Source organism: Muscardinus avellanarius (genome assembly GCF_963383645.1).
Source record: "Muscardinus avellanarius genome assembly, chromosome: 15".
Lineage (NCBI taxonomy): Eukaryota > Metazoa > Chordata > Mammalia > Rodentia > Gliridae > Muscardinus > Muscardinus avellanarius.
Genome location: NC_137801.1, coordinates 21,838,254 through 21,866,223, shown reverse-complemented (window position 1 = coordinate 21,866,223; position 27,970 = coordinate 21,838,254). Strand labels below are relative to the sequence as shown.

Genomic DNA, 27,970 nt, shown 5'->3' with positions numbered 1-27,970 from the left:
TTGCTTCCCGAGGAGACCCTATTACATAAGTGACAACAGTTCTAGCTTCTATAACAATATCACAAATACAGAATGATAAATCAGCAATGGTTTTAATAATGAGTTTGGAACTGGTTTGTAAGCTAGATGATGGAGTGGCTACTAAAGCCAATGGAGCTTCCAAGAACACACAAACCCAGAAGGAAAGGACAATCAAACAGGTTTCTTAGTCTTATACAGGGCAAGAGGGGAATATACTTGGCCTTACGAGGGAACTCTTTGGGCAAGAGAAGAGAAAAACAAGAGGACTCCAATGAGGAATAGTAGGAAAACCTACTAAAAGGGGGCAGGGGTATGAAAATGAGTAAGTAGGGAAGACAGTGAAATTTACACAGGAGGAAGGAGCTGAGAAAGTCACAGCCTCACACACACAGCTGAAAGCATCTTCACTCAGCCCCACAACTCAGGCCTCCCGCATGGTCCCCATGACGACGCATCCCATCCACTCTCCTAGGAGTGCGTTCCCTGACTGCCTACTTCCTTCCTCGTTTATGATTCGTCTTTGGGGGCTTTGCTTTCTGGAACTGTGCCGCTGGCTCCTGCTCTGAATCCTTACAGGAAGCAGACCCAAGCAGTTCCTCATTATTCCTCCTCTGCTCCTTCCCTGCTCTAAGACTCAGCTCAGGTTCAGGAAGCTCAATGGCTGGCTGCTGCCGCCTCCTTAGAGACCTTCTGCTCCTGTGCTGCTGCCGCCGCTTTTCTTCTTCTTGCTGCCGCTGCTTTATCTTCATCAGCTTTTCAAAGCTTTTGGTTGTTGTTGGGTTTACAACAAACCAATCCTACAAAGGCAAAATAGAAATGCCACCCTGTCAGAAACTAAGTGAAGAACATCAAGAAGGTGTAGGAAGGAATAAAGGCCTGCTTAGGGCACAACAGTAAGTAGGAGACGGGTACAGATGGAACCGTACTCTAGAACTCTGTATTTATCTAAACTGGGTGTGGTGGTCCATACCTGTGATCCTAGTACTAGGCAGGCTGAGATGGGAGGATCACAGGTTCAAGGCCAGCCTCAGCAACTTAATGAGACCCTGTTTTAAAGTAAAAAATAAAATAGGGCTGGGGTATAGCTCAGAGGTAGAATGTGCCTGGGTTCAATCCTCATTACCACAAAAAATTAATTAACCAATTAATTAATTTGGAAAAATCTAAGCCAAGTGTGATGGTGCATTCCTGTAATCCCAGTACTTGGGAGACTAAGACAGGAGGATCACAGGTTCATGCTAAGTCCTTTTCTTACTTTCAATCCAAAAACCATACCGAGGACAGATACCCTCTGTAAAGTTTTGCTTCCTGAGGAGACAGGGTAACCCTATTACATAAGTGACAACAGTTCTACCTTCTATAACAATATCACAAATACAGAATGACTTCATTCTGTATTTATCATTCTGAGGCTCAGAGCCAGCCTCAACAAGTAGTGAGACTCATCAACCTAGCAAGAACCTGTTTCAAAATAAAAATAAAATAGGACTGAAAGTGTAGCTCAGAGGTAGAATGCCCCTGAGTTCAATCCCCAGTATAAATAAATAAATAAATATTAAATCTAATACAGTAGTGCCTATAAGCAAATAATGTATAATACATGATTACGGGTACTTTTATTTATTTATTTTGGGTACTAAGGATTGAACCCAGGGACATTCTTCCTCTGAGCCATACCCCCCACCAGCCTTTTTTTTTTTTTTTTGGTGGTACTGGGGTTCCTGGAAGCCCTTCTTCTACCTCTGGGCTACACTCCCAGACCTATTTTATACTTTTTTTTTTTTTTTTTTTGGAAACAGGGTCTCTTAAGCCAGAGCGGCTGGCTTCGAACCTACGCAATCCTCCTGTCTCCGCCTCCCAAATGCAAGGATTATAAGCATGCGCCACCACGCCCGGTGCCCCCAGCCTTTTTTATTTGCAACAGGGTCTCAGTTACTGAGGGTCTTGCAAAATTATTGAGGATGGCCTCAAACCTGCACTCCTCCTGTCTTAGCCTCCCAAATACTGGATTACAGGCATGTACCACAATGCCTAGGGAAGCTCCCAGACCTGAATGTTGCTCTTGACATGTGATCGGTTCAAACTGAGATATGGAATTGCTATGAAAAAAAATGTGCAAAATATATCATTGCTGATTGACTGATTGATGTGTTAAAATATTTTGGACATATTGGGATAAGTAAATTATTAGAATTAATTTTACCTGTTTTATTATTATACCATGGCTGGCCTTATTATACATTTTAAAATGTGATTGCTGCCAGGCGTAATAGTGCACGTTTGTCATCCCAGTGCTTGGGAGGCTGAGACAGGAGGACTGCGGTTCGAGGATACCCTCAATACTTAGTGAGGCCCTTTGCAACTCAGTGAGACCGTGTTTCAAAATAAAGAATAAAAAATAGGGCTGGGGGTGTAGCTTGGAGGTAGAATGCCCCTGGGTTCCATTCCCAGTACTGCAATAAAACCCACAAAAAAAACTCAAGAAATTTGAATGACATTAAAGAATAATTTTTTGCTAGGCGTGGTGGCGCACGCTTATAATCCCCGCACTTGGGAGGCTGAGACAGGAGGATCACACAGGTTCGAAGCCAGCCTCAGTTACTTAGTGAGGTTTCAGCAACTTAGTGAGACCCTGTTTCCAAATAAAATATAAAATTGGTCTGGGAGTATAGCTGGAAGTAGAAAACCTCTGGGTTCTACCCCCAGTGCCACCAAAAAATAATAATAATAATTTTTTTAGGCATAATGATACTTATGTATGTTTTAAAAGTCCTTCTCTGCCAGACGTGGTGGCACTTGCTTGTAAAACCAATACTTGAGAGGATGAGATGGGAGGACTGTTCAAAGACAGCCTCAACAACTTAGTGAGACCGTTTCCAAATAAAATAAAATAGGGTTGGGGGTATAGCTAGGAGGTAGAACTCCTGGGTTCAATCCCCAATACTCCCCCCACAAAAAAAGAATGTCAAACATGTAAATTAAGCCTAGTTCCCCAGTGCCTGGCTTATTTGGACTTAGTAGAATTAGAAGAGCTCGAGTATGCTCACATCTTAGTGATTTCAAATATTTTGAAAGAAAAATACAATTAGAGAATAATTTAGCTCCAATTTGAGTCTGGTAAATTCTGGCCCATAAAACCAGGGACAAAGTCTGCCTCTCCTGTGGCTTCCTTATCAGGCGCACGGGAATGCAAAATCACTGCAGGAAAGCAGAGGCCTCACCTCAGCATGGACAGAGTTGATGTGATACTTGACACCACTCTCTGATACGAATTCTTTTTGACATAGAAGACACTTATATTTTCCAGCCACAAAATTTCCCTGTTTCCAAGAAAGAAAGAAAAGAGAATAACTGGTAAATTTAGAAACAAACACCTGGGTTATGTACAAGGCTTATTAAAGATGAAAAGGGAAGATTCTACTTTAGCAAACATAAGAAGAAAAAGATTCAAACAGCAATATGTTTAGGAAAAGCAGTTGGGCAGACACTGACCAATGCAATCTGTCCAAGAGTAATTCTGTAGCGCCCGCCCCTCCCTGGACACCACCTGCCATCCTCCTACTTTGGTTACGTACCATGCCACATTTCTCTACTTTCCCAGGTTCCTTTTGCTTCACTTCAGGTTTTTTTGGCTCCTCCCCCAAAATGATTAAACTCCCCAAGTTCACCAGCAGCACCAATGTTCAATTCTTCCCACTATGCTCCACTGCTGCAAAGACTGGCCTGAAAATCCAGAATGAGGAGAATACCATCCGTAATGCCTAGTTAAGGACTCAAACTAGGATCAAGATGACAAACTCCTAAGCATTCCTGGACAAATCTGGTTAGGATTCCTACAACTCCCCTGTTGGCTCCAACTGAGACTTCTCTCCCCTCCTGAAGCTTCAAGTTTCCATGGTGCGCATTTTGTGGGAGATACTTCTGAATGAGATTGGACAGTGGCAGCATTTCCCACAGCTCGGGGGTTGTAGGACACCTGGGTCAACATGGAAAAGATTCAGTGAGGTGACTGGCTGTTGGCCTGACACCTACCCCATCTCCCATCCCCAGAGGCCAGGGCAGCTTGGATGGATTTGGAAGAGCCCCACCAATCCAGTACATGGAACTTGTTTTTAGGAAGTTTAAGGCCCAGTAAGACAGGGCAGGCCCCGTGTGGGACACGCTCAGGTAGAAGAAGCTAAATCTCTGGTAGGGACTCGATTTTTCTCTAAATTTCTTTAACTGGTATGATTTACGGCTATGTTGGCCTCTGTGTCTTAGACACGCCCTGGCATCCCAACCAATATGAGATCAAGAATCTTTGTGACACAGAGGCCTCAAGAAGCCTCTGAAGATAATCCTGGACAGGATGATCAGCTGTTCACCTAAACTGAATTCTCTTCCATGTCAGACTATGTTAGAGAATTTATTACGATACCAAGTTTAAAAAGTTACAAACCAATGTACAAGAGCCCAGGTGAGTTTTAAGGCCAGATACACTACTGTAGACAGCCTCACAACCCTGAAAAAGAGAAGAATAAGGTGAATACTATGTCAAACAGCACCTTTCCCTTCGCAATCCAGCTACTCACAATGACCAACTCTACAGTTGGAGGAATAAGAGCAAAAATAGTGCCATAAATCAAACACAAAGATCCATATGTAAGCAACAAAAGCAGAAAGGAGAACCAGGAATGTGGCCGTGGCACAGTGGCAGAACGTTCACACAGCAAGCATGAGGCTCCAGGACCAGGGGAAAACGGAGAACAACAGAATGGAGAACAAAAAGAAACAGAAGGTAAACAAATAGTGCAGAAAATTTTAAACCTTTCCCTGGTAGTTTGACACTTAAAAGAAATATAATTAAACCAGGTGTGTTGCTGCATGCTTGTAATCCCAGCACTTGGGAGGCTGAGACAGGAGGATCGCACAGGTTCGAAGCCAGCCTCAGCTACTTAGAAAGGCTCTCAGCAACTTAGTGAGACCCTGTTTCCAAATAAAATATTAAAAAATAGGTCTGGGAGTATAGCCCAGAGATAGAAATCCCCTGGGTTCCATCCCCAATACCACAAAAAGAAAGAAAGAAAGAGAGAGAGAGAGAGGGAGGGAGGGAGGGAGGAAGGGAGGGAGGGGTGGAGGGAAGAAGGGAAGGAAGGAAGGAAGGAAGGAAGGAAGGAAGGAAGGAAGGAAAGAAAGAAAGAAAGAAAGAAAGAAAGAAAGAAAGAAAGAAAGATTAACTCTATAGTTAAGATGTTTCCTAAAATCTTTTTTAGAGCCGGGCGTGGTGGCGCACGCTTGTAATCCCAGCATTCAGGAGGCTGAGACCAGAGGATTGTGGTTCACGAACAGCCTCAGCTACTTAGTGAGGTCCTCTGCAACTCAGTGAGACTCGGTTTCAAAATAAAGAATAAAAAATAGGGCAGGGATGTAGCCTGGAGGTTGAATGCCCCTGGGTTCCATCCCCAGACCCGCAAAAAAAAAAAAAAAAAAAAAAAAAATCTTTTTTATTTAGTGCAAATGTGTTTCCTACTCACCTTTATCTATTCCTTCACAAAGTGTTGCGTATGCAGCTGTGGTAGAAATTTTAAATATGGCTGCAAAATCTCTGCCACTTTTGCCTTTAAGAAGTGGAGTCTAAGCCAGGCATGGTGGCGCACCATGTAATCCCAGTACTTGGGAAGCTGAAACAGGAGGATCACATGTTCAAAGCTACCCTCAGCTACTTAGTGAGGCCCTCTGCAACTTAGTGAGACCCTGTTTCAAAATAAGAATAAGCTGGGCGTGGTGGTGCACGCTTGTAATCCCCACACTTGGGAGGCGGAGACAGAAAGATGGCGCAGGTTCAAAGCCAGTCGTGCTGGCTTAGGAGACCCTGTTTCCAAATAAAATATAACATAGGTCTGGGAGTGTAGCCCGGAGGTAGAAGAAGTTCCAGGAACTCCAGTACCACAAAAAAAAAATAAAAGAGAAAAAAATTTTAAAGAAAAATAAGAGTTGGGCGTGGTGGCACACACCTGTAATCCCAGCATTCAGGAGTCTGAGACAGAAGGATCTCGGTTCGCGGACAGCCTCAGCTACTTAGTGAGGCCCTCTGCAACTCAGTGAGACCCAGTTTCAAAATAAAGAATAAAAAATAGGGCAGGGGGTATAGCTCGAAGGTAGAATGCCCCTGGGTTCCATCCTCAGACCCGCAAAAAAAATAAAATAAAATAAGTAAATAAGAATAAAAAATAGGGCTGGGGATGTAGCTCGGAGGTAGAATACTCCTGGGTTCAATTCCCAGCACTACAAAAAAATAAATAAATAAAAAATAAATACAGATAACTTTTTTTTTCACCCTTAGTACTGAAAAAGTAAATAAAAGATGTGGAGTCTAGCTGGACGTGGTGGTGCACGCTCATAATTCAAAGTATATGAAAAAGGAATATTGCCAGGTTCGAGGCCAGCCTTAGCAACTTACTGAGGCTCTCTGCAACTTAGTGAGACCCTGTTTCAGAAATAAAAATTGGGCCGGGTGTGGTGGCGCACGCTTGTAATCCCCGCGCTTGGGAGGCAGAGACAGGAGGATCGCGCAGGTTCGAAGCCAGCCACGCGCGCTGGCTTAGGAGACCCTGTTTCCAAATATAAAAATGTAAAAAGAGGTCTGGGAGTGTAGCCCGGAGGTAGAAGGGCTTCCAGGAACCCCAGTACCACCAAAAAAAAAAAAAGAAAGAAATAAAAATTGGGCTGGAGGTATAGTCCAGAGGTAGAATGCCCCTCGATTAAATCCCCAGTACCAAAAACAAAAGAAAAAAAGAAGTGGACTCTAGCCAGGTATGGTGGCACACATCTGTAATCTGAGGACTTGGGAGGTTGAAATAGGAAAATCCAAGGTTCAAGGCTGGCACCCAGCAACTTAGTGAGAACCTATTTCAAAATAAAAAGGGTGAACTGAGCGTGGTGATGCGCACTTGTAATCCCAGTACGTGGGAGGCTGAGACAGGAGGATGGCAGGTTCACGCCCAGCCTCAGCTACTTAGCAAGGCCCTTCACAACTTAGTGAGACCTTGTTTCAAAATAAAGAATAGGCCAGGCATGGTGGCACATGCTTGTAATCCCAGTATTTAGGAGGCTGAGACAGGCGATCAGTTTCATGGCCAACCTCAGCTACTTAAGGAGGCCCTTCACAATTTAGTGAAACCCTGTTTCAAAATAAAGCATAAAAAAAAAAATAGGGCTAGGGATGTAGCTTGGAGGTAGAATGCCCCTGAGTTCCATCCCCAGAATTGCAAAAAGCAGGGGTGGGGAGGCTAAGGGTTGCAGCTCAGAGGAAGAATACCCCTGGGTTCAATCAATACAACACAAAAAAAGTAACCAGAGTGCTTTTCTCTTTCCTCTAAGTCTGACTTGGCACAGTGATGCCTCTGCCCAATGGAATACCATAGAAATAATGCTGTGTAAATTCAGGGATCTGCAGCTTCTACATTCCTGTTCTTAGAATAGAGTCTGAGAAGTCAATCATTGGTTATATACCTGGCTGGCAGTCCAAATACCCTGATGGAGAGAGAAGCTATATGGAGAGCCAGGCTCCTGTGAGAATCCAGCTGCATAGAAGCCATTATGGACATTCCAGTCACACCTTAAGAGCAATGGCCCCCAAGAGTGATCCCAGCTGATGCTACATATAACATAAGAGCTGTCCTGCTGATGCTGGACAGAATTACTCACCTACAGAATTGCTAACACATAAAATAATTGTTGTTTTAAGCCACTACCATTCAAATGCTTTGTCATGAAGGACTAAATAACTAAAAACAAGAGTAGATGCTTGAAAAACATTTACTGAATAAATGAAAGAGAAAGGACCACCTGGTTAGGGCACTGAATGCGATGATACTTCTTGATATCTGTCTTCCATTTGTGTAGTACTTCCTGGCTGAAGGTTGGTAGCCCAGGGCGAGTATATTTTAACTAGAAGACAAGGAACATTTTATTGGAGGAATGCAACTCCCAACCAAAATATTCCCAAAGCTTCACATCCACCTCTTCAGATTATATATTTTAGGAATCCATAAGTTTATCTTTAAAAAAATCCCTCCAAACAACAAAAAAAAAAATCCAAGGTATAAGACTCTTCTTGAAACTGATAAATATAATTGTCTACTGCTTAGTCTTAGAAAAGGTTGATATTTAACAGACGACAGGAGACTTTGGGATATAATATTTCATCTGCAGCTAAAACAGGGGCAGGGGGAGAGCTACAGAATATTACATAGAAATAAAATAGTTGTGAAGAAGCCAGGCGTGGTGGTACATGCTTGTAATCCCAGAGACAGGAGGACTGAAGGCTCACAGTCAGCCACAGCTACTTAGTGAGGCCCTCTGCAGCTTAGTGAGACCCTGTTTCAAAATAAAAGAATAAAATAGGGCTGGAGGTATAGCTCAGAGGTAGAATGACCCTGGGTTCCATCCCCAGTACCACACACCAAAAAAAATAAATTCAAAATTGAGCTGGGGTTGCAGCCTAGAGGTCAAGTACTCCTGGGTTCAATCTCCAGTATCACACACACAAAAAAGAGGGCTCCTTAAGGATCTTCTGAAACACTGTCATTCTACACCTCATCTGAATCCAAGCACTTAAGCCAGATTAGATGTACTACATCTCCAAGGGTAAACAAATAAAATATTGCTTAGAATTCTCTTAAGTTCACTTATCTTTCTCTGAATAATAAACACAATATTAGACATAGTGGCTCCAAAATTAATACAAGCGTCTACCTCACCTTCCGATCATCAGGTACCAGGTCCTGAAGCACCTTCCTTTTAGGCCACTCCTTGGCCAGCTCGGCAGAGGCCAGCTCCTGCAAGTGGTACACAGCGACCTTGGCGGAACGCCGCTGGACTCGCCCCCCACTCTTTGTCTCCAGGCTCATCTCCTGTAAGCACTCTGGCTGTCCTGACTCTGGAAAGAAGGGGATCTGCAAGAAAGAGACACAGCACAACACAGGCCTGATAAGAGGTTTCCATCATGGCAGGAGATTAGAGGCTGTCCTTATTGTTTGAAGCATCGAAGAGCTGCTGATCAGCTTGCTAACCGCTAACATCAAGTTCCACAGTGTTACTGATGCACATTTTACTTGAAAACCAGAAAAGAAAAAAAAAACTTCTCAGCAGGATAAAAATCTGTTCTGCCGTAATAAGAAAAAGTGCTCAAAAAATACATTCATATACAAAGAAATGAACCTCAACCTATACCTTAACCTATATACAAAAATTAGCTCAAAACAGCCGGGCGTGGTGGCGCACGCTTGTAATCCCCACACTTGGGAAGCAGAGACAGGAGGATGGCACAAGTTCGAAGCCAGCCATGTGCGCTGGCTTAAGAGACCCTGTTTCCAAATAAAAAGTATAAAAATAGGTCTGGGAGTGTATCCCGGAAGTAGAAGTTTCCAGAAACCCCAGTACCACCCCAAAAAAAAAAAAAAAAAAAAAATTAGCTCAAAACAGACCACAGCCCTAAATATAAAATATAAAACCACAAAAATTCTAGAAGAAACTGAGGGCGAAAATTTGTGTGATCATGAAGTGTCAATTTAGCCAGGAGTGGTGGCGCACACCTGTAATCCCAGTACTTGGGAGCTGAGACAGGAGGATTAAGGTTCGAGGATAGCCTCAGCAAGTACTGAGATTCTCATCAACCTAGCAAGATCTTGTTTCCAAATAAAAAGAAATAAACTGGGCACGGTGGTGCACGCTTGTAATCCCAGCATTCGGGAGGCTGAGAGCGGAGGAGCGCGGTTCGCGGCCAGCCTCAGCTAACAATAAAACACATCGATGAATCTCAAACGCATTATGCTATATGAATGAAGCCAGACTCGACAGGCTACAAACTCTGAATCCCTTTCTACGACCCTCTGAAAAAGACAAAATCACAGGGATAGAAAAGATGGCTCAACAGTTGCTAGAAGCACCAGGTGGGGGCACTGCCTACGAGGGACATGACAATCTGGAGAGGTGACAGAATTCTTCTAGGTCCTGACTGTGATGGTGGTCACCTGGCTGAATACGTGTTAAAATTCATACCTGTGCATTAAAAAGGCAAATATTATCACATATAAATTATATATTAAAGCCAGGCATGGTAGCATATGCTTGTAATTCCCACGCTTGGCTTAAGAGACCTTGTTTCCAAATAAAATATTAAAAAATAGGTCTGGGAGTGTAGCCCAGAGGTAGAAGGGTTCCATCCCCAGTACCACCAAAAAAAAAATAAATAAAATAAATTATATCTTAAACTTGACTCTTAAAAACACACAGCAGAAAGCCAGGTGTGGTGGCGCACACTTGTAATCCCAGCATTTGGGAGGCTGAGACAGTAGGATCCAGTTTCACAGACAGCCTCAGCTATTTAGTGAGGCCCTTTGCAACTCAGTGAGACCCTGTTTTAAAATAAAGAATAAAAAATAGGGCTGGGGGGTGTAGCTCAGAGGTCGAATGCCCCTGGGTTCCATCGCAGTACCGCTAAAAAAAAAAAAAAAAAAAACATTGGAATAGAGAAACCAGCTTGACAGGGTCCCACAAAATATCTAACTAAGAGGCACTGCTTTTAGTTTAAAAATATAATAATGAGGTTAGGCATGGTGGTGCACACCTATGATCCCAGCAACTTAGGAGGCTAAGGCAGAAGGATAGTAAGTTCCAGGCAAGCCTGGGCAACTTAACGAGATCCTGTCTTAAAATTAAAAAAAAATTTAAAATGGCTGGGGATATAGCTCCATGGTAGAGCGCCCCTGGGTTGGATCCTTAGAAAGACAAAAAAGAAAGTGGAGGAGGGGAAGAGAAGGGGAGAGGAAAAGAGAAAGGAAGGGAAGTGAAAAAGATGAAAGAATTTATTCCAGCCTGGACTCTACTTTGTCATTACTGTTGTAGTGGTGGTACAGGGCCTTGTACATGCTAGGAAAGCACTCTTTGACTGAGCTATATCCCCAACCCTGAACTATACTCTGAATTTTCATTTCTCTAACCTAATAGTGTTCAAAAAGCAGAAATAAGAAAAGAATGTAGAAAGAATGAAGAAGAGAGAACAAAAACATTCAAAGATTAAAGCCAGACACAAATGAAAACCAAGAGTAAGCACTCATCACAAAGTATATACCCAAACAGAGTCTAGAAAGAATCAGTACTCACAGGCCCATGCTCTGACCTCAGGTGATATGCAAGTCCGGCCTTCGATCTATACGGTTTTCCACAGTGGTGACATTTCAAAGTCAATTTCTCCAGCTCTGCAGCCCCTTTGCCACATTTTCTAACATGGTACATATATCCCATAATGCTGGTAAAGGTGCTGGAGCAACTCTAAACACAGAAAGAGGTGCACATTAGAATTTTTTTTTTGACACAATTCCTAAATTTCTGAAAGCCACAAAGCAGCTAGGCATGGTGGTACATGCCTGTAATCCCAGTACTTAGAAAGCTGAGACACAGGATGGCAGGTTTGAAGCCAGCCTCAGCAACTTAGTGAGGCTCTCAACAACTTAGCAAGACCCTGTTTCCGAATAAAAAATAAAATAGGGCTGGGGGTGTAGCCCGGAGGTCAAAGGACTCTGGATTCCATCCTAATAACACACACACACACACACACACACACACACACACACACCACAAAATCCTAAAAGACTGATACTACAAGAACTCCTCCAACATTGCCCATTGGCATAACCCTTCCCACTCCTTGGATATTCTATCTGTGATCCACAATATTCAATCAGTTCAGTTAACTCCAACCCAGTATCAAATAGCCAATAAAAAAGTAAAGTTCATCACAGTGAGGCTACTGGGATCCTCTTCACCACATTGGAGAAAGGATGATAAAGAAAACCCTTAGAACCACACTGCCCAATTGAAAATACACATGCCAACATTTTTCGATTGACTTTTAAATAGTAATTTTAGGATTTTCTCAGAATCTCTATAATTGACTTAAACTCCCTTTGCAAAAATCTCTGGATGATCAAATAGGATTGTAAGCCTTTTTGTTAGCTATGGCACATAGCAATATATTAAACAGTAGCTAAATATTTTTTTCTAAATATTTGCTGGAACTTACATGCTTACCAAATTAAACATCATGTCAATAACAAAAAAAAAAAAAAGAAAAAGAAAAAGAAAAAGAAACCCCTTAGAGCAAAGAGGAAGGGGGGATACAGTTTTGGAGATAAGAAAGAAAATAAAGAATTATGAATGAGTTCAAGAGATCTGAGAAAGAAGGGGCCACCCTTATGCCATCAGATGGCACAGAACTAGTAAGCTATAGGGCAGAGGAGGAGAAATAGAAAAGAACAGCAGAAAGACACTGAGCTGGGGCTCAGGAAGGAGCCTTCGTCCTCAGGCTCTTACCTCGCGCATGCACCTGAGCTTTCCCAGCCGCTTGAGAACTGTTCGAAGCCGTTCCCTCTCACTCGGCTCATCTATTTCATCTCCGGTCTTCAAAATGGGCTAAAAAATCAATAGACGCAAAAAGCAGTTGGTTCATGAAAAAGACAGATACAGAAGAAAAAAAATCACACAGAATCAAGAATCCGACTAGTAGCTAAGTTGATGCCATGAAGTCTAAGTTCTGACCTTCTCTATCTTCTCTTGGATAGGCGGAGGAAGTGAACAGAGTGGACGAAAGAGTTCTGAGCCTCTTCCTCCCAGGATATGAGCCCTTGGGTACAACCAAATACACAAATACCTACGGTCTGCCTCAAAGGCTTCACTGCGTAATTCGTGAATTAAAGGGTCTTCTTACTCACACCCCATAAGGTAAGGTCCCTGAGCCCCAGCCATCTGCACCGAGATATGTGCGCTCACCTAAATAAAAGAGATCTAGACATCACAGGAGCTCACAGAGCACCGAGGACACTCTTACCAAACTATTATGATTCGCCATGACGTGATACTTCATCCCTGCCAGCGAACGAAGCTGTTTCCCACAATGATGACAAGTAAACATTTCCTAAAGGAAAAACAGCACTCAATGCCAGGCTCCTAAACAGAGGAGGAGAAGGCCTCTGACTGCCGCACATTGAGCGAGGCCCTCCGCATGCGTCCCTTCTTTCTCATCCTCACATGGATTACCCACAGTCGTTACTATTCTGTTCTCCATTTTACAAATGAGAAAACCAAGGTCTACAGGTAAAAAGTCAATGCCACAACTAGTATGTAGCTAAGTGAGGATTATTCGAGCCCGGGTCTGTCAGGTGCAAAAGCCCACGTTTTCTCTACCACACAACACTGCCTCTAATCCATGTAGTCAGCATATCAAACATAGCACTGAGGTCTAAAATTTTGATTAAACAATTCTAACAGGAAATTCCACAAAATTATCTAACCTGTTTGCAGTTTTCCATATGTTTCTTTAACCCCTCTATGGTCTTCCTCCCCACTGCCTGGCAAGTAGGACAGGAAACACTGCCTTTTTCCACGATTTCTAAGTACCACTGTTCCTCCAAACTGCCTACAAAAGAGAGAAAGTGACACTCTGTAATATTCTCCAGACACAAAAAACAAAATCCCATGGTTTAGAAAAAGTGTCATAAAATGGCTTTTCCCTTTCCTGGTAGACAACGAAGAAGAGATTCTTGCTGTGTACAGCTTTTATTTTTTCCATATGATGTGGAGTTTCTGAAACTCTTCATTTTCCCATGATAAAAACTATTTGAGGCCAGTTGTGGTGGCACATGCCTGTAATCTCAGTACTTGGGAGGCTGAGACAGGAAGAGCTCAGGTTTGAGGCCAGCCTGAGCAATTTAGTAAGACCCTCAGCAACTTGGTGAGACCCTGTTGGAAAACACAAAATAAAATAGGACTAGGGCTGTAGCTAAGAGGTAGAACATTCCTGGGTTCAATCCCCAGTAACACACACATACACACACAAACACACACAACTTTAGGACATGACTCCTCACAGAGGACAACGACAAACCAATATATGAGAACCATACCCCACAAAGCGCCCAAAAGAAAGCATACCTGCTGCATAAACTGGAGGTTCCTTCCGAATACGACGTGCCTGGGCTTTGGGATTAGGCTGGGTTTTAGGCCGTTGCTTCCTCCCTGATACAAGATAGAAACTTGTCACCTTTACTAACATGTCACCCAACATGTCACCTTTACTAACCCTATTTAGCACCCAAATCCTTCCCTCCCCCTCTCAACACCCTACATCCACTCTCTCCACTGATGACTCCTGTAAGTGGTGAGAATGGAGAAGTAAAATGAGGCAAGAAGGGGGCCTTCCCCACCCCCAAATTAAAGCTCCAGAGCCAGTAAGAGCCCAAATCAAAGTCTCTCTCCCTTTTATCCTCAAAGAACAAGGCCCTTCACTAAGCAAAAGTTGCTAACCCCTTACCATAGAGCTTGTGCTTCTTCTGAGGAAATTCTCCGTAGTCTTCATCTTCTTCCTGCCTGGGTTTCCTTTTCCCCTTGGTTGCTATTCCACCAGACCCTGGCGTATCATACCACACCATACAAAAACAAACACAGCACAGTCTGTAAATGAACTCTAGGCCTTCCGCAAGACATAATCCACAAGAATGCGAAGGGAAAAGGTGACTCGCAAATGCAGGCCTCACAGAAGTGTTTGTGACCTTTGCGGGAAAGGTGATGTAGCTTCTCGTTAACTGACTGAACCTCCCCCTTCCTTTTCTTTGTTCTCCTCTGGAATCATCCTTTCTTCCCTGAGAATAATAAGGGCCCTCGGGAGGCCCTTTGGCAGGCCTTGCTCGCTCTTGACTTGAGGATATCACTGAGGCAGAAGTGCTCAGGATAGAGGGCTACCAAGAACCCTTGAGATTATGACCCCTCTAGAATGTACTACCCAAATAACACTTTCTCCAGCCCCTACATTCTCAAAAAAGGAGCAAATAAAAAGAAATTTAACTCCCATGCAGAGGAAGGCTGATTCTAAGTTTAACCTAGAGGAGAAAGATGAGCGGAATTTCACTCTATAGACGAGAGAGAGAGAGAGAGAGAGAGAGAGAGAGAGAGAGAGAGAGTGTTAGTTCATGAAGCCAACAGTATGTGATAACCTAGCATCTTAAGATTTGTTTAATCACTAATGAGAAACACAAATGTGGCATTTAATACTTTAAGATAACCACTTACACCAACTATCTTAAAAAATAACTTCAGAGTATGCTCTGTCTTTGGAATAAGACACTGATACCTTCAACGCGTGAAGTCCCAGCTGGCTTGATCCTCCTCATTTTCATCCAGTAGGGAGATTTTCGAAAGGATGCTGGAAAATCACTCGCTGGTTCACATGAAGAGGCAGATGACGAGCCACTTAAGGAGTCATCGTGAGGGATAGTGTACTGGAAACTATTATCCTTTATGGAACACTGAGTCCTGCTACTGACACAACACAAAGATATGTACCACAGAGGAAGGTCTGGAGCAAAATTCCCATTAATCTTTTTATATCATAAGAAGATAATTACATTGGTTACTTATGCAATAAAGTAAGGCTGATTTTTAAAGAGCAGAATGTAGGTTGTCATCTCCTAAAATTACAACGATCAATCTAACACAGCATATATGATTATTACTATACTTCACTGTAATCAGAAAAAGTAAGAAATCCACATAAAGGGTCACTTTGTTGCCCAGAAAGGCATTCTTTCCTATATTTATCTAAGAAAAGAAAGTAGGCAAAGTATAGGGCATTCTGTGACACTTCAGAGTCCCCTGGGTTCGTAACCAATTATGTCCAAGCCTCCTCTGGGACAGTAACTAGAAGATATCCCTGAGAACAGAGAGAAAAAGAATACTCTGTAGACACTAATCTGAACCATCTTCCCTCTTCTTATGCTTCTTCTCTGAATCATAAGGTCAGGGCTGCCCTGTCTTACTCAGGCAGTAAGATTATTTAGCTTCCATAGATAAGGAAAGGATGTTATCTTATCTGAGTTAAGGTGGCCAGAGAATCCTGTTTAACAGCTAGATGTAGATTTCTAAATCTAAGACTAGTCAGCATGTCTACTGAGTATGTGTTACTGAGTGACTACCAAATATCAGACATTCTTCTAGGTGACTAAATCAAGATTCAGTAGTGTAGCAGTTCTCAAATGTGGTCCAAGGATCCATAGGGCCTCCCTATTCCAGTAAAACATCTGTATGAGCTGGACATAGTCATGGCTGTATGACTATAATCCCAGTACTTGGGAGGCTGAGATAGGAGGATCATAGGTTTGAGGCCAGCAATGGTAATTTAGTGAGACCCTGTTTCAAAATTTAAAAAAGGGTTGGGGATGTGGCTCAGAGGTAGAATGCCCCTGTGTTTAATCCCTAGTACCACACTAAATATATGATTGTATATATATATGTATGTATGTATGTATGTATACATATACATATATATATATATATATATATATTTTTTTTTTTTTTTTTGGTGGTACTTGGGGTGGAACCCAGAGGCTTTCTACCTCCGGGCTATACTCCCAGACCTATTTTATATTTTCTTTGGAAACAGGGTCTCATCCCAGCGCTTGGGAAGCTGAGGCAGGAGGATCACACAGGTTCGAAGCCAGCCTCAGCTACTTAGTGAGGCTCTCAGCAACTTAGTGAGACCCTGTTTCCAAATAAATTATAAAATAGGGCAGGGGGTATAGCCCGGAGGTGGAATGCCCCTAGGTTCCATCCCCAGTAGGGCAAAAAAAAAAAAAAAAAAAAACCACCCAAAGGAATAGAGATGATAAGTGGGAAGATTCAAAATAACACTGTAGCCGGGCGTGGGGCGCACGCTTGTCATCCCCGCGCTTGGGAGACGGAGACAGGAGGATTGCGCAGGTTCAGAGCCAGCCTCTGCTACTTAGTGAGGCTCTCAGCAATTTAGTGACACCCTGTTTCCAAATAAATATAAAATAGGTCTGGGAGTATAGCCCGGAGGTAGAAACCCCTGGGTTCCACCCTAAGTACCACCAAAAAAAAAACCAAAAACAAAAAGAAAATAACACTGTAGAGGTATAGCTGACAAAAACCACATATAAACATCTGTGACAGCAGGGAGTAATCATCCCAGGAAATATATAAATAAAATGTGATAGCTGCCTATCGATATAATAGGAAATACTATATAGTTATGATACAGAATATGAAGAATATATATAACTGAAATTTGGAATACTATAAACATAAACAGCTGCCGATCCACGTGCTATGGAATACTATGTAGTTGTCAGATGCAACACAGCAATTCCACAGAGACATGAACTCAACTAAAGGCATACTGCTGAATGCAAAACATTCAGAACATAATCTCCAGTACAATGACATTTCAGTAAATTTAAAACTAATACATATACAAGAACCTCTACTAAGTTTTAAAGGATTCATAAATTATTTAAAGACAAACATCACACATTTACATTGTTCCCTCTGGGAGGAAGGAGCTAGAAATGGGCATGGAGACATAAAAGAGACTGATGATTTCAGTATTCTGTGAGTAGGGAAGAACAATTTTTAGCTCTCTGAACGTGAGGTTCCATGTTACAAATTCAACTCGGGGAAGTCGTATTTCTGGTGTGGTATCGTGTGCCCTCTCAGCGCATCCCTCCTGCTCATTACAATGATAAATTTGACTCTGATATTGGCCCACTAAATCCCAAGTTTTCAATTCTCCAAACATAATAAGCATCCAAATTCTATTTTAAAGTTACCACAAATGATATATTTGTCGCTCGATTTAAGTTTTGTACTGGGACACGGGGACAATATAGATTCAACAAAAGCACGTAGAGGATGCAGGGGAGTAAAAACTGGACCAGCGACCCCCGAGGCGAGAGCTTCCCAGTTGTGTTCCATGGCTCTGCAACAAGTAGGCCCTGCTTGCATGGCAGCATGAGCAGCTGAATTCCAATAGAAACCACACCATTCTGGCCACCTGATCAGTGTATATGCTGTGTGTGAGGGACATATCCAAATTGGCTTAGCATACTGTACCTCCGAGCTATACCCCCAACCCTATCTTTTAGTCTTTTTATTTTTTGAAACGGGGTCTCACTGAGTCACGAAGGGCCTCACTAAGTAGCTGAGGCTATCCAAAAACCGCGATCATCCAGTCTCCACTTCCAGAATGCTGGGATTACAAGTGTGAGCCACCATGCCCCACCCTAGCATAAAGATATTGAAAACTGAAATAAGATTGGAACAAAATGACCCAAACCAATGTAGCAAAAAATTAGAGAACTGCAACAAGGTTTGAAACACCCAAAGAAGTCTGAAACTAGCCCCTGGGCTATTCATGTATGGGACAACCTCCTTTACCAGCAAAGCAAGGATGAACAAAGTGAGGTGCTTTTTGTTTTGTTTTGTTTCGAATGAGACCCAGGGGGCCTTCTACCTTAGAGTTACACCTCAGCCCTATTTTTTATTCTTTAGTTTAAAACAGGGTTTCACTAAGTCGCAGAGGGCCTAAGTAGCTTAGGCTGGCCACAAACCTGCTGTACTCGTCTCAACCTCCCAAGTACTGGGATTACAAGTGTGCAAGTGTTCACCACCATGCCTAGCCCAATAGAGGGTGTTGTTGTTGTTGTTGTTGTTGTTGTTGTTGTTGTTGTTGTTGTTGTTTAATGATACTTGGGATGGAACCCAGGGGCATTTGACCTCCGAGCTACACCACCAGTCCAATTTTTTATTCTTCATTTTGAAACAGGATCTCACTGAGTTGCAAAGGACTTCACTAAGTAGCTGAAGCTGTCCATGAACCATGATCCTCCTGTCTCAGCCTCATCAAATGCTCAGATTATAAGCATGTGCCACCACATCCTAAATTGAGCTTTTTAACTGATACCCTCAGAAAGTAAGACAGAACTTAGCGCCTGCATCTAAATGGAGGAGTATAAGCCGGGCGTGGTGGCGCACACTTGTATTCCCCGCGCTTGGGAGGCTGAGACAGGAGAATCGTGCAGGTTCAAAGCCAGCCTCAGCTGGCTTAAGAGACCCTGTTTCCAAATAAAATATAAAATAGGTCTGGGAGTGTAGCCCGGAGGTAGAAGGCCCCTGGGTTCCGTTCCCAGTACCACCAAAAAATAAAAAAATAAAAAAATACAAATAAACGGAGGAGTATAGTAGCACATGCCTATAATCTTAGTCCTTGAGAGGCTGAGACCAGAGGATTGAAGGTTCAAGGTTAGCCTCAGCAACTAAGACTCTTTCAAAATAAAATAAGGCTGGGAATGTAGCTCAGAGATAGAATGCCCTTCATTTAATCCCTAGTACCAAAAGAGAGTCAGCATTTAAATAATACAAAAGGCCAGGCATGGTAGCACACACTTGTAATCCCAGCATTCAGGAGGCTGAGACCAGAAGATCGAGGTTCGCGGACAGCCTCAGCTACTTAGTGAGGACCTCCACAATTTAGTGAGACCATTTCAAAATAAAGAATAAAAATAGGTCTGGGGGTGTAGCTCAGAGGTAGTATGCCCCTGGGTTCCATCCCTAGTACCACAAAAATAAATAAATAAATAAATAAATAAATAAATGAATAAATAATACAAAAGAAAAACAGAGGAACAGAGAAGAAACAATAAGCATTGTTTTATTCATTTACCCTCTTGTTTAGGGTTAACCTAAATCCAACCATATCAATGTTAATTTAAATGTTTATGGTCTAAACACTACAGTTAAAAGTCAGAAATTGAAAGTCAATGAAAAGGTAATACCTTACTAGTATATACTACTTATAAGACGTACCCACTAAACACATGTACATAAATAATATGTAGAGAGTGAAAGAATATGGATGAAAAAAAAAATACCATGTAATCAGCAAACCTAAGAAGGCTGGAGTGTTTTGTTTTCTTTTTTTTTTTTTTTTTTTTCCTGGCACTGGGGATTGAACCCAGGAGAATTCTACCTCCAAGCCACAACCCCTGACCTATGTTTTTATTTTTTATTTTAAAACAGGGTCTCACTAAGTAGCCAAGGCTGGCTGCAAACCTGTGATCCTCCTGTCTTAGCCTCCGAAGTACTGAGATTACAAGCGTGTACCACCATGCCCAACTACAGTAGCTATTTTAATTTCAGATAAAACAGACTTCAAGAGTATTTTTTCCAGAGACTTCAAGAGTATTTTTCCAGAGATAAAAAGAGATAATTTATAGTGATAAAAATATCCAATTATCAGAAAGACATAACTACCCATTGTATGTGCCTAATAACAGGACCTCAAAGTGCTCAAAGCAAAAACTGACAGGACTGCAAGGGAAAATAGATATTCTGCAATCTTAGAGAATTTTATGATTTTCCTCTCTCACCAACTAATAAATAGACAAAAATTAAGTACACATAATTAAGCTGAACTACACTATCAGATACCTTGTCAAGTTATTAACATTTATAGAACAATACTTGGAAATGTTAGTGGCGGCCAAACCAGGGATCCAGGAACCAGGGTTCCTGCTTCTCCCAGTTGGATCTAACTATATCAAATTCATTTTCCTTTTTACATTGTTTGCTTGTTTTCTATATGGATGGACAGCCAAATCCAGCCAGGTAGAATCCAGGTAGGCTCCCTGGCTTGGTTGCTGGTGACAGATATACATTCTTTTCAAGCGTGTATTTCTTTCACCAAGAAAGATCAGATACTACACCATAAATTTTAAACTCTTATTAAAGGATGAAAATAGCAGTATATTCTTTGACTACATCAGAATCAAAATAGAAATCAATAGTAGCTAACTATCAAAAAAAAAACAAAAAATCCTCAAGGCACAGTGGCGCACGCTTGTAATTCCAGTACTTGGGAGACTGAGACAGTAGGATCACAGATTTGAGGCCAGCAACTTAGCGAAGCCCTCTGCAACTTCATGAGACCCTGTTTCAAAATAAAATATGAAATGGAGCTGGGGATGTAGCTCAAAGGTAGAATGCCCCTGGGATCAATCCCCAGTACCAAGGGGGCGGGGGGGCTAGAGATAGAGATATAATTCAGTATAGTTTAATCCCCAGTACTAAAAAAAATGAAATGAGGGAAATTATTACATGTCATATGAACATTAAAATAATATGAGAACACTTTGAATAACTTTATGCCAATAAAGTAATAAATTAAACTAATTTTTTTTTAAATACAACTATCAAAAGTGACACAAGAAAGAAACTGGAAATCTGGCTGGGCATGGTGGCGCACACTTGTAATCCCAGTACTTGGGAGACTTGAGACAGGAGGACTGCAGGTTTGTTGCCAGCTTCAGCTACTTAATGAGGCCCTCTGCAACTTAGTAAGACCCTGTTTCAAAATGAAGAATCAAAAAAATGGGCTTAGGGTGTAGATCAGAGAGGTACAATGCCTCTGGGTTCAATCCCCAGTATCACACACACAAAAAAAATCTTGTATCTAGTAAAGAAATTGAAATTATCAAATCCTTCCCTCAAAAGAAAACCCCAGGCTCACACATTTTCATGTTAAATACCAATGCAATAAGAAGGAAGGAAGGAAGGAGAAAAAGTAAAACTATTCATACTTGCAAATTATACGATCTTTTACAAAGAAAAATGCCAGCATCTACAAAACAATTACTAGGGCTAATAAATGAATTTAGCCAGTGGTAGGATACAAGATTAGGTATAAAATCAATTATATTCTTATTAGCAATAAGCAACTAGAAAATAACATTATAAAAATGATTCCATTTACAATAACTTCAAGTATCTAGGAACAACTCGGGTAACAAAAGACATCCAAGACTTTGGCTATAAAAATTACAGCACATTGCTAAGAGAATTTAAGACAACCAAAATAAATGGAAAAATATAGTAGGCTCATAAATAAGAAACCTCAACATCGTTATCATGGCATTTCTCCTCAAATGTATCTAGAGATTATATAACACCAATCAATACTCGGTATGTTTCCTTTTATAGATACTGGCAACCTAATTCTGTAATTTATATAAAAATGCAAAGAAGCTAGAATAGCTGAAACAGTTTTGTAAAAGAACACCAAAGATAGAGAACTCGCCCTAATTTCTAGACTTACTCTAAACATCAACAGAATAGGACTATTCTGTAATAGAAAAAAGACCTACACATGAATATGTTCAACTGATCCTTTTTTTTTTTTTTTTTAGGGCTAGGGATAGAACCCTGGGCCAAGCAAGCACTCCATCACTGAACTACAATCCACAGTTCTGTTCAGTTGATTTTTTATGTGTATGTACGGTACTGGAGACTTGAAGCCAGGGCCTCACCCATGCAAGAAAAGTGCTTTACTACTGAGCTACATTCCCAGCCCCTTTTTTAATTTTTAAAAAAATCTAAGCTGAGTGTGCTGGCACACACCTGTAATCTCAGTACTTGGGAGGCTGAGACGGGAGGATCACAGGTTTGAAGCCAGCCTCAGCAATCCAGTGAGGCTCACCACAACTTAGCGAGACCCTGTTTCCAAATAAAAAATAAAATAGGGCTGGTGTTGTAGCTCAGAGGTAGAACGTCTGGGGTGTAGTTCAAAGGTAGAATGCTTCTGGGTTCAATTTCCAGTGGAAGGAAGGAAGAAAGGGAGGGAAAGAACAGAGGAAGACTTAATAGTACCAAGAGGCCATTAACAGCCAAGTCCCCGCGTGATTCCTCTTAGGAAACTCTCTGTATAATAGTTTATTATCAGTGTAAGACTCAGAAATATGCATATCCCCTCTAATGAATAAACAGAAATGCAGCAAAAAATCCATACTTCATATGATCATCATGACTAATATACTGGAGATTAAGTTAAGATGGTTAGGGAATCCATCCCTCCCCCCACCAGGTCTGTCTTTTGTTATTAAAAAGGACTGAACAAAAACAGTTCTCAAGTATTTTATACTGTCTACCTAACAACTCAGGAAATTCGATTACTTACCGAAATCCAGATTAATCTCAAAACTTCCCTTCCCATAAATATAACAAGAAAAGGCTTTGTTATGATACAATGGCTCTCATATTACAGTGATTTTATAATTTATCACCAGTGTGGCGAATCTCAGGTTCTGATCACAAAGATAAAAAAGTTAAGCCTATTTCCAACTCTTTTCTGACCTACAAGAATTTTTGCTTTCTTTTTGGTGCTGGGGATCACACTCAGGGCCTTGTGCATGCTAGGCACTCTACCACTGAGCCACATCCCCAGCCCCAACTACGAGAATTCTTAAGAGCCTCTAGTTCACCCTTCTAGGTGCAAATATTTAGATCTCATTTTAAAAAGTATTTTAGTTCAATTCAGTATCCTTTGCAGACTTCTTTCATTCTTCCTAACCTTTAAACTCCGATGTTCTCCAGAGTTTCATCCTTTACTGTTCTAGCTTCTCTTCTCCCCACTGGTTCTTTAACTTCACAATCTGCGAGGATGCCAGTTAAATATAAAGATTGCCATGTCCTAATCCCATTAATTTGGATTCTGATTAATGGATGAGAGCCCACTCGTCTTTATATTTAACAATTATCCCTAGGTAAAACAAGGTGCACATAGGGAAACATTACTTTAAATACCTTCCCTAGAGGAAAATTTCATGTTTCCTGTGTGTGTGTGTGTGTGTGTGTGTGTGTGTGTGTGTTACTGAGGGTGGAATCCAGGGGCTTTTCTACCTCCGGGCTATTCTCCCAGACCTATTTTATACTTTATTTGGAAACAGGGTCTCACTACGTTGCTGAGAGCCTCACTCACTAGCTGAGGCTGGCTTCAAACCTGTGCGATCCTCCTGTCTCAGCCTCCCTAGCACTGGGATTACAAGCGTGCACCACCACGCCTAGTTCCAATTATTTTTTATAGCTGATGATTCTCAATTCTGTATTTCAAACCAGCTCTTCATTTGAGGCCCAAATCCATTTGTTTCAAATGTTGCTCCTCAGACAGAAATTCCCAGTTCAGTGAATGATTGCAACATTTATGTTTCCCAAAGCCAGAAATCCATAGCCAGGCTGTTTTCTTAACTCTCCCCTCCAATCCTCATGTATATTCTCTAGGTATTGTTTCCTATAAACTTCCAGTATATTGTAACCATCATATTGTTCCGATAAACTTCCTATGAAACTTCTGGTATATCGTTCTTCATGTCTCTCTTAAGTTCCCAGCACCCTTCCAAATCCATCCTTCATGAAGCTCCCAGAATGACCTTTCTCTTCCAAGATAAAATTCTAACACCTTAGCATACTATTGAAAAGGTCCTTCATAATCTGGCTCCAGCTAATCTCTCTGAATGATCTTCTCGCAAACCCCCTATCATCTGTGGATGTAATATAGAACTACTTGCTACCCCATTAACTTCTCCGTGTATGTGGGGTGGGGGTAAGTGGGGATCAAACCCAGAGGCATTTTACCACTGAACTACAACTCTAAGCCCCTTTATTTTTTATTTAGAGACAGAGTCTCGCTAAGTTGCCTAGGCTGGCCTCAAGTTTGCAATCCTCCTATCTCAGTCTTCTAAGTATTGGGATTACAGTCATGGACCACAGTGCCCAGATCCATTACCTTCTTTTATCTGTTGAAAAGCTGTTCTCTCTTCTGAAAAAATCCTTTCTCCTGGCTAACTGCACTAATCCTCAACTTTCAAGCCTCTGCTTAGGAGTGACCTATTCCGGTAATCTCTTCCAAACTATCACTCCCCTTCCTCAAAAGCAAGACAAGCTCATGTTTTCTCTCTTTCTTTCTTTCTTTCTCTCTCTCTCTCTCTCTCTCTCTCTCTCTCTCTCTCTCTCTCTCTCTCTCTCTCTCTTTGCGGTACAGGGGATAGAACCCAGGGGCATTCTACCTTCGAGCTAAACCCCCACTAAGAGGCCTCACTAAGTAGCTGAGGCAGCCCTCAAACCGCAATCCTCCTGTCTCAGCCTCCCAAATGCTGGGATTACAAGTGTGCAACGCCATACCTGGCTCTTAAATTCTCATTTAAAAATAGTTAGCAGGGAGTGGTGGCGCATGCTTGTAATCCCCACGCTTGGGAGGCTGAGACAGGAGGATCGTGCAGATTTAAAGCCAGCCTCAGTTACTTAGTGAGGCTCTCAGCAACTTAGTAAGACCCTGTTTCCAAATAAAATATAAAATAGGTTTGGGAGTGTAACCTGGAGGTAGAAGGCCCCTGGGTTCCATCCCCAGTACCACCAAAAAAAAAAAAAAAAAAAGATTGATAGATAGATAGATATATAGATAGTTATAGCCAGGTGTAGTTATAGCCAGGTGTGATGGAGCACACTTGCAATCCCAATACTTGGGAGGCAGAAACAGGAGGATCGCAGGTTCTAGGACAGCCTCAGCAAGTAGTGAGACTCTCATAAACCCATGGAGACCATTTCTAAATAAAAATAGGGCTCGGGGTGTGGCTTGGAGGTACAATGCCCCTGGTTTCAATCCCCATTACCATAAAAAAAAAAATTAGTTATGTGCCAAGCATGGTGGCACAAATTTATAATCCCAGTACCTGGGAGGCTGGGATAGGAAAATCGCAGGTTCTTGGCCAGCCTCAGCTACTTAGTGAGGTCCTCTGCAATTTATTAGTTGAGACACTGTTTCAAAATAAAGAATAAAAAATCAGGCTGGGGGTGTAGCTCAGAGGTAGAATGCGTCTGGGTTCAATCTCCAGTATGAGAGAAAAAAATTAGTTATTATACTGTAATATGTTGATGCCCTTACTAGTCTCACCTTTTGGACTACTAGTTCTGTTTTTCATATCTGTATACTTAACCTACTAAACAGAGAGTACAAAGCATACATTTAGTAAGTGTTATGTGAATGAATCCATCTAAGAGAGTTTCTAGTCAATGAGAATCTTTCCTTTTGAATCAGCTATGGAAAAAACTTAGCACATTCAGTATACAAAATAATAAATCAGTCTTACAGCCAGGTAGGTTAAAAATACAAGGATTTCTTACAGCCATTTATTTATTTATTGCAGTACTGGGAATGGAACCCAGGGGCATTCTACCTCCCAGATTCACCCCCAGCCCTATTTTTATTCTTTACTTTGAAACAAGGTCTCACTGAGTTAGGAGCCTAAGTAGCTGAGGCTGTCCCTCAAACCCTGATCCTCCTGTCTCAGCCTCCCGAATGCTGGGATTACAAGCGTGCACCACCACACCCAGCTCTTACAGCCATTTTTATCCTCCTTCCCAAGCTCAACAAAGCATTTAAGAGCACAGATAACATGTGTGAAGAAATGCAGTACTACCACTAAGTCATGCGTTCCACTTTATTTATTTATTTACTTTTTGGTACTAGGAATTGAACCCAAGGGCATTCTACTTCCAAGTTACACTCCTAGCCCCCCTTTTCTTATTTTCGAAACAGGATCTCTCTAAGTTGCTAAGGGTCTGGCAAAATTGCTGAGGTTGGCCTCAAACCTGTGATCCTCCTGTCTCAACCTCTTAAATATTGGGATTATAGGTGTGTGCCACCACGCCCGGCTTATTATAATTCATTTCTGTTGTTTTGGTGTTTTCCTTTCGAAAGCTAGGATTTCCTCCCCCACCCTAGGTTTAGACCTGCACTGTCCAATTCAGTAGCCAGTAGCTACAGGTGGCTATTTACATTTAAGTTGATTAAGATCAAGTAAAATTTTAAATGCGGTTTCTCACTTGCACTAGCCGTACTTTCAATGCTTAAGGGCCATACGTGGCTGGTGGCTACTTTCTGGACAGTGTGTATACACAACACTTTCATCAGTACTATGGACAGCGCTGGCGACACAATTAGAAAAAGACCTCAGAAAACCTCACTTACTTCTTGGCTCCCACGATCCTGGCGTTCCTCTGCTGCTTAAAGGGTGTGGGTCCCGGGGTCTAACAAATCACAGGCACACAAGTGAGTGCTAGGCAGGGCCCTCTGAACTTCAACCACAAAGAGATGAATCCCCTTGTATCCAAAAGGAATGAAGCTCTCCCGGGGCAACTACCTCAAACGGGAAAAGGCAACCCTTTTTACGAGAAGCCTGCCACCCTAGCTTCCTACAGTGCAGGTGACATTATCAGAGCCTTCATCTTCCCCTATTCTCAAAGCTCGGTCCCAGACAGAAGAGGCTCTAAAAAGGAGACGAGAAACAGAGGCTATGGGAGGCTTTGAGGGATGTAAAAGGAATAAAAACTAGCGGCGATCTGGCAAGGACCTGAATCCAAGGAGGTGGAAAACGGGGGGGAAAAAAAGTGGGCAAAGAATGGGGGACAGGTGGAGCTGATCGAAAAGGGTGGGGCCTACGATGGGGTCTGATAAACCCAACTCTGAGCATGGGACAAAAGCGAGGGGCCGCGTGTTCCCGGCTCGACAGCGCTACCTCTAAAACATAACGGTCACACCAAGAAACTCACGGCGGGGACTGCACCGAGGCGGGAAGACATCACTCCCTCTCCACGCCTAACAATTTCACCCAAGGGCTCCGGCCAGACCAACGCCACTTCCGCTCTGCTCGCCTCTCCCGGATGTGGACTCGGCGCCGCCGCGCCCGGCTCTGCACGTCGACTTCCGCCTCGCAGCTTCCGAGGGGCTGCGGCTGGGGAGGGTCACGTGATGCGCCGCCCCTGCCCCTCCGAGGCCCCGCCCCTTGCCCCTCCGAGGCCCCGCCCCCTATTGGAGCCAGGAAGCCGAGTTTGGACCCTCAAACCTGGCCTCCGGCCTCTTGTCTTGTCCCTTTGCACGCCTTGCGTCCCTCCTCTGGCCACCCACCCCGGGAGTGATCTTGTAAATGCACATGGAGATCAATCATTGCCCCTTTATTGATCTTAGAGAAATTACAGACCCCTTCTCACCCCTCGCCCCACCCCTTAGAAGTCCTTTCATTGATGATGTGCGGGAACTGGAGGCAGTGGCTGAGCAGGAAAGAAGCCAGGAAAGGGCGGCTAGGTGAGGATTGAAGGGAGACCATTTATAATGGGACAGAGCTCTCCTTGTCTATCTTTGGGCCTCCACACTTGGCCTGTTTTTGAGTTTTTTTGGTATTGGCCCTAGGAGGCGTGTTTGAGTAACTCTTGTGATCTTTAGATAAACTGGGTC

The 27,970-nt window shown here is 42.4% G+C and overlaps 2 protein-coding genes across 2 annotated transcripts in view; both read right to left on the bottom strand.

Moving 5' to 3' along the window:
- Positions 1–512: 512 nt before the first annotated feature.
- On the bottom strand, positions 513–27,318 carry ZNF512 (zinc finger protein 512; the record flags this gene model as incomplete). The annotated part of the gene is given in 15 exon segments (XM_080711747.1): positions 513–818; positions 3,243–3,341; positions 4,460–4,522; positions 7,849–7,950; positions 8,763–8,957; positions 11,167–11,334; positions 12,376–12,474; positions 12,890–12,976; positions 13,353–13,477; positions 13,993–14,076; positions 14,372–14,467; positions 15,188–15,389; positions 15,391–15,412; positions 26,708–26,766; positions 27,289–27,318. Coding segments are annotated over 15 exon segments (1,737 nt in total).
- SPATA31H1 (SPATA31 subfamily H member 1) overlaps positions 27,318–27,970 on the bottom strand; it is a gene marked incomplete at both ends in the record, with an annotated part of 32,513 nt that continues 31,860 nt past the window's right edge. The window contains 1 exon segment of the mRNA XM_080711342.1: positions 27,318–27,544. Coding sequence (XP_080567468.1) covers positions 27,318–27,544 — 227 coding nt within the window.